General features: G+C 50.0%; 1 protein-coding gene across 1 annotated transcript in view; it reads left to right on the top strand.

Moving 5' to 3' along the window:
• The window catches only part of MINDY1 (MINDY lysine 48 deubiquitinase 1), a 36,605-nt gene that overhangs the window by 28,478 nt on the left and 627 nt on the right, over positions 1 to 7,500 (top strand). Inside the window, exons 7-9 of the mRNA XM_048511235.1 lie at positions 2,204 to 2,346; positions 4,757 to 4,948; positions 6,305 to 6,436. Coding sequence (XP_048367192.1) covers positions 2,204 to 2,346; positions 4,757 to 4,948; positions 6,305 to 6,436 — 467 coding nt within the window. The remainder of the gene's footprint in view (positions 1 to 2,203; positions 2,347 to 4,756; positions 4,949 to 6,304; positions 6,437 to 7,500) is intronic.

Raw genomic sequence — 7,500 nt, 5'->3', positions numbered from 1 at the left:
AAACAATCAAACACTTAAATACATCAAATAGTTTCAATTAAAACAATAAATAAATTAAACATTAAAACACTAGCAGCAGTAGGTGATGTGAAAGCCGCTGTCTGCAACCCTATAGAGCAGCTGCCAGGCTGAGCAGACAGTACCGACCCGGATGGATTGATGGTCCAATTTGGTATAAAGGTGGCTGTGTTTGTGTTCATGTAAGGTATACTGCCCCGGGATGGGGAAGCTCTCTTCCTGGTTCTGCCAGTGAAACCCATGAGTCATTTGGCCGACATCTATACCCCTCAGCCTTTCGTAGACAGATGCATCTCAACCAGATGCATGAAATGATTCCATGGGAACACCCATGTTTTGACGGGATGCGGAGTGATAAGGAAAGCTCTGTCTGAGAATTAAATCTGCGGCGGCCCGTTGCCTCAGGCCTAGTGCGCTCACCATCGGGAGGGAGAGCTGTGCTTCATGAATTTGCATGAGGATGGAGACTTATCCCTGTTTGAAAGCACCGGTGGCCATTGTAACTTTGCGTGAGAAGACACTTTGCGTGAGAAGACGCTTATTCTCAGGCAACGCCTTTGGCACCTGCCGATCCACCCATCTCTCTTAAAAACATTAGTAGCAGCCAGAATAAAATTGCATATTAAAGTCTGAGACTTCTTTATCCAATTTATCATGGCAGGAACTTCTGCAAATAGTAGAGGCGACTGGCCATGAAACTCAATGGGTCCAGCCTGTAACCTTTCTGTGTAGTGCATTTTTAGCCCCGAGGGTATTTAAACTTGATTAGATTTTAACTACTGTAACGGTTTTAAATTGTTTTAACTAGATTAGATTGGATTTTAACTACTATAGTTGTTTTAGACTGTTTTAAGTGTTTGAGTGTTTTAATTGTGTTATAAGTGTTTTAATTAAATTTATTTGTTATTTATTACTTATAAGCCACTCTGAGCCCTTGTGAGGAGGGAGGCACACAACTTGAAATAAATAAATAAAATAATCTGAAACTGATAGATTGATGGTCCCCAACCTTTTGGCGCCCATTTGGAATTCTGACTTGGCGTGAGAGGCACAACAACAAAATGGCTGCCACGGGAGGTGTGGCCAGCCACCAATTGCCACAGCTTAACTTTAGCCATGCAGTGTCGTTCCTTGGGCTGGGATGGCAGCAACATTTTTTTTTAAACCTGCATAATTTGGTAAACTCTAACCAGGACAACCAAGTTTGCGCCCCCCCCCCCCACAAGTCTCATGGTCCAGAGACAAGATCCAGAAACAAGGTGGGCTTCCCAGGGTCATAACAACCTTCATTCCACACAACTGACAGAACAACAACAGCAGATGCCTCACAAGCTGACCAGGCAGTGCTCAGGAACCCAAAGTACCAGTGGTGGGATCCAAAAATTTTAGTAACAGGTTCCCATGGTGGTGGGTTTCAAACTGTGGCATAGCGCCAATGGGGCTGGGCGGGGCACAACGGGGGCGTGGCCGGGCATTCCAGGGGCGGGGCATTCTGGGCGGAGCCGTGGCAAGGACGCAGCCGCTGCGCCGGTCCTTGGGTGGGAAACAAATGCACGCAGGCGCAGGCTGCCACGTACGCCGGTGCACCTCCTGCTAAACTGCTTCAAGTTCTGCGTGCTACTGCTGAGAAGAGGGGCGTAACTAAGGCAAAAATCACGTGGCAAAATCACCAATTAGTAACCCCCTCTCAGCACACACAAATAATTAGTAACCTACTCTTGGGAACCTGTGAGAACCTGCTGGATCCCACCTCTGCAAAGTACAAAGAATGAGAAAATACGTCCAACCACAATAATGAAAAGGGAGGGGGGGGGGGAACGAGGAGAGAAAGACTCCCACTTCCTGGGCGGGAGAGACGTGGCAGGTTCAAACCAGACACAGGCTGTTTGGGACACAGTTAAGCTCTGAATCCCAGTGCCAAGAGGCAACATCAGGGGAAGGCCTCGGTCAGGAGTGCTTTGATTGGGTGTTCCTGCATGGCAGGAGGTTGGACTCGATGGCCCTTCTGGTCTCTTCCAACTCTATGATTCTATGATCTGTTTGTATGATCTCTGTGCCCTGATGTTGGACTTCCAGGGCAACTTGGTGGCTGGTATATGAGATGGGATGCTGGACTAGATGATGGACCACTGATCTCACCCAGCAGGGCTCTTCTTAGCCTTGTCTGTTTTTCTTCTTCCCTCAGGGCTGATCGCAGAGCAGTTCCTGGAGTCCACGGCCTCCCAGCTGACCTACCACGGCTTGTGTGAGCTGACCTCCATGGTTAAAGAGGGGGAGCTGAGTGTCTTCTTCAGGAACAACCACTTCAGTACCATGATAAAGCACAAGGCAGGTTTCCGACTAAAGTTCTTCCGAAGCAGGGCTCTCCAAACTTTCTGAGACTCCAGGCACCATTGGAATGTTGAGACCCCAAATGGCTGCCACAGGAGGTGGAGCCAAGTGCAGAATGGCACCCTGTGGAGGCGGAGCCAAACACAATACCTCCCTTCTTGTGCCTCCTGGGATGAAGGAAATCCTGAAGGGGGAATGGAACTGCGCATTGACTAAGGAAAGAAAGCCCAGTTGCTCTACCAGTCCGCCTAATTTTCCGGGGGAAAACCTTTCAGTTTGAAAGGAGGGAAACCAATAGCAAGTCCAACAGTACACAATTATTACACTTAATGAGGTGCTGTGTGGTTTCCGGGCTGTATGGCCATGTTCTACGCAGCAGTGGCGTAGGAGGTTAAGAGCTCATGTATCTAATCTGGAGGAACTGGGTTTGATTCCCAGCTCTGCCGCCTGAGCTGTGGAGACTTATCTGGGGAATTCAGATTAGCCTGTACACTCCCACACACACCAGCTGGGTGACCTTGAGCTAGCCACAGCTTCTCAGAGCTCTCTCAGCCCCACCTATCTCACAGGGTTTTGTTGTGAGGGGGGAAGGGCAAGGAGATTGTAAGCCCCTTTGAGTCTCCTGCAGGAAACCACACAACACCTCAGTGATTCTGGCCGTGAAAGCCTTCGACAATGTATTACACTTAATGTTAGTTGACTTAAGCTTATTGCTATTTGGCTGCATGTGGTGGAATGGCTGTTTGGATAAAAATCAGGGACCCCTGCACTTCCAGCAGATGCTAGCCCTCAAGAAATCCCTTGCAGGCTCTTTGGTTGGTGGAAGGTGTCCGAGACAGGGGTTCCTTATGCTGGCTTCTTTTTTTGGTCAGTCAGCGCCCCTTGTCCTGAGTCCAACCAACCTCATTCCTAGATCAATGAGCTGCTCCCTTTCACGTGGGAGATTTCCTTCATATATTTTTTTTAGTCATTTCTCTGTATCATAAACACCCAGTGATGTGTTCGGTTGTTTAAAAAAACCCCTAGGGCGGTGATGGCGAACCTTTTCGAGACCGAGTGCCCAAACTGCAACCCAAAACCCACTTATTTATCGCAAAGTGCCAACACGGCAATTTAACCTGAATACTCAGGTTTTAGTTTAGACAAAATGGTTGGCTCAAAGGCACATGTTACTCGGGAGTAACTTGGTGGTAGTTGGTGGCTTTGCTTTGAAGCAACTGTGCAACGCTTCCAACGGGTGAATCACGACCCTAGGAGGGTTTACTCAGAAGCAAACCCCATTGCCAGCAACCGAGCTCACTCTCAGGTAAAGGATCACACTTTTGTTCTTCCCATGAAAATCAGTAGGGTTTAACAGCGCTTAACAGGGTTACCTACGCTGCTTCCCCAAAACTAGGTCTTAGGTTTAATGCTAATAATCTCCCTGAAATAATTACACTATTATCACATGACGAACTCTGTGCACTCGTGCCCACAGAGAGGGCTCTGAGTGCCATCTCTGGCACCTGTGCCATAGATTCGCCACCACTGTCCTAGGGTGATAGGATCAGGGTGGGTGGATGAAGCCCTTTGAAAGAGCTGATCAGAACTTAACAGGAAAAGGCTAAAAACGTTAACCTCAGTGCCAGAGGAAAGAACCAAAAGGTTAAGATAAAACTGCCTTTTAAATGGCTGTGTAGCAAAAATACAAATGTCTTCATTCAAATTGAAATAAAAATGTCATAGTAAAAGGCCCTGAATGGGCTCCCAAACATAAATCAATGAAAGTCACAACACGATACTACATAAAGGCTTATGCAACACTTCTAGACCAAAATGTGTTTTCATTTATGTGTGTTTGGGAGCCTGTTTAAAGTCTTTTACTGTGATATTTTGTTTTTAATTTGAGTAAACACATTTGTATTTTTGCTACACAGCAATCGAAAAGGCCCAGTTTTACCCTAATTTTTTGGTTCTTTCCTCCAGCATTGAACTTGGCCTGAGAGGACGGTAGGGCAGGTGAATCGAAGCCCCCACCCCAGTGTATTGTCGAAGGTTTTCACCTCACCTTTCTCTCCTGTGACTCAAGGTGGCTTACAAGCTCCTTTCCTTCCCTCTCTCCACAATACACACCTGGTGAGAGAGTTCCGAAGAACTGTGACTAGCCCAAGGTCACCCAGCTGGAATAAATGAGTGTGGAAACACATCTGGTTCACCAGATAAGCCTCCACCTTAACCACTCCACCACTCCACCTTCTCTTAATCACTTAACCACTTAACTGCTACACCCCTTCCCAGTGTCTTGTGGCCATGACGCCCATAGCTGGGCTGGTCGTTGTGGGTCCAGATAGCATCCCCAGGTGAGCCAGATGGCTGCCCATTGCTGGCCCCCTTGTTTACAGGAGTCTCTGCCCCTCTTCTCCTCTAGAGCCACTTATATCTCCTGGTCACCGATCAAGGATTCTTGCACGAAGAGCAGGTGGCCTGGGAGAGCCTGCACAACGTGGACGGGGACAGCTGCTTCTGCGATGCTGAGTTCCACCTCAGCCACGCCCTGGGCAAGGAGGCCGCTGGAGGCTCCCCGCAGGAGCAGGAGTTAAATCAGAGGCAGGTAGACCAGGTAAGGACACACACACCCAGGGGAGCAAGCCAGGATAAGTAACGGGAGGCAGGCTTTGTGGCATGCAGAAGGGTAGGGTTTCACAATAGGAAGGGGGAAGAGTTGGATACACTTTTTCTCAACTATAAAGAATCTCAAAAGGGCTTACAAACTCCTTCCCTTCCTCCCCCCCCCCCCAACAGACACCATGTGAGGTAGGTGGGCCTGAGAGAGTTTGGAGAGAACTGTGACTAGCCCAAGATCTCTCAGCAGGAATGCAGGAGTGCAGAAACACATCTGGTTCACCAGATAAGCCTCTGCCACTCAGGTGGAGGAGTGGGGAATCAAACCCAGTTCTCCAGATTAGAATCCACCTGCTCTTAACCACTACAGCAGTGATGGCGAACCTATGGCACGGGTGCCAGAGGTGGCACTCGGAGCCCTCTCTGTGGGCACGCACACACAGAGTTTGTCATGTGGGGGGCAGAAAATCACACACCCCCACACACACATCTAGGCTGGCCTGGGCCACTGAGCATGATGTGTATGTACTACGGTGAGCAGGGAGGACTTAGCTGGCGGGCCTGGTGCCTGTGCTCTGGGTGGCTGCTGCCCGAGGGGGGGCACAGAGGAGGCAGAGATGCTAGAGAGGCACAGAGCAGTGCGCGCGGGACTTGCTGGAGGCTAGAGCAGGCTGGCCCCTGCTCAAGCGGGTGGGACGGAGGAAGAGGAAGCCAACCAGTTTTTTCTAAACTAAAACCTCAGCATTCAGGTTAAATTGCTGGGTTGGCACTGTGCGATAAATAAGTAGGGTTTGGGTTGCAGTTTGGGCACTTGGTCTCAAAAAGGTTCGCCATCACTGCACTACAGCATCCTGAAGAACTGTGAACTAAAACAATTTTAAACCTTAAACACCCCCCCATCCCCAGCCATACGAAAGGGAGGTGTATACGGAGACTTCAGGTAGCCCTTTCCTACTAAGGGAAGTCTGCCAAATGTCTGGATGAAGAGGATGGTATCCGCCAGGTGCCAAAACTCCAAGAGAGTAGATGCCCGGCGAACCTCTGATGGGAGGGCACCCCACGGTGTAGGGACCATTGCAGAGAAGACCCTTTGGGTTGCCCCTACCCTCCTCAACTGCAAAGGTGGTGTGAGAGCCAGGCAGGGCCACCCCCTTTGATCTCAGCGCCCGGGCAGGATACGCTCTCTCAGATGCCCAGGACCGAAGCTGGGTGCACTCTCTCAGGTACCCTTGGCCGATCGTTGCCTGCTTTCCTGCTCTTTTGGCAGCCTTGGTGCTCCTACGAGCTGCTCGCTCCTTGTGGCTGGCTGTTGCTTGTGCTGACCCCCTCCCCCCTCTGTTCTCTCCCCCCTCAGGACTACATGATCGCCTTGTCTCTGCAGCAGCAGCAGGGGGGTGCGGTGCTGAGCGACCTCGAGTTGGCACAGCAACTTCAGCAGGAGGAATATCAACGGCAGCAGCCCTCGCCTGCCACGCCCCCGCCACAGGTAGGGTGGGGCTGCTCTGGGCCCAGCCTCCCCGCTGCCTTTCCGCCCGGCATCTCCCTTGGGGCGCTCAGAGAACTGGAACGCCCCCTCTTGCTCCAACCGCCAAAGCCTGTTAGTTGTGGGGGATCAGGAAGAGTCCAGAAGAGTGGTGACTGGAAAGCTATACCCTAAAGTTTGGGGGATGGGTGTGAAGGGATGGGGGGAAAGATTCACTGCAGGGGTAGGAAAATGCGGCTTGGTTGGGCATCTCCTAAGATCTTGGTCTCCCTGGCCCTGGCTAGTCAGATCTCAGAAGCAATGCAGGGTTGGCCCTGGTTAGTAATTGGTTGGGAGACTGTTTGGGGTTGTGATGTGAAGGTAGACAATTCTCAACAAACAATATTGAACCGTGTAGAGGCTAAACAAGACAGTACAAGCCAATTTGTGCCAATTAAGTAGAACTTTTTGGGTGCCATATTGTTCTCGTGTTAAGAAGAAGAAGAAGAAGAAGAAGAAGAAGAAGAAGAAGAAGAAGAAGAAGAAGAAGAAGAAGAAGAAGAAGAGGAGGAGGAGGAGGAGGAGGAGGAGGAGGAGGAGGAGGAGGAGTTTGGATTTATATCCCCCCTTTCTCTCCTGCAGGAGACTCAAAGGGGCTTACAATCTTCCCCCCTCACAACAAACACCCTGTGAGGTGGGTGGGGCTGAGAGAGCTCAGAAGAGCTGTGCCTAGCCCAAGGTCACCCAGCTGGCGTGTGTGGGAGTGTACAGGCTAATCTGAATTCCCCAGATAAGCCTCCACAGCTCAGGCGGCAGAGCGGGGAATCAAACCCAGTTCCTCCAGCTTAGATACATGAGCTCTTAACCTCCTACGCCACTGCTGCTCCATCTTATTACTCATTGGATTTATATGATAATTAAATATCACGACAACTGTATAATACAAGAGCAACATAACACCAAAAAGTTCTACTTAATTGGCACCAGTTAGCTTATGCATGCCGCCTTGTTTAGCCACTACACGGTTTTATTGTTGTTTCTGAGACTTGAACCTCCACATTCAGCCAGAGGCGTAAGTATGGGGGAGC

The sequence above is a fragment of the Sphaerodactylus townsendi genome, linkage group LG01 (assembly GCF_021028975.2).
Source record: "Sphaerodactylus townsendi isolate TG3544 linkage group LG01, MPM_Stown_v2.3, whole genome shotgun sequence".
Lineage (NCBI taxonomy): Eukaryota > Metazoa > Chordata > Lepidosauria > Squamata > Sphaerodactylidae > Sphaerodactylus > Sphaerodactylus townsendi.
Note: the sequence above shows the minus strand (reverse complement) of the source record. Positions and strands in the feature narration are given on the sequence as shown.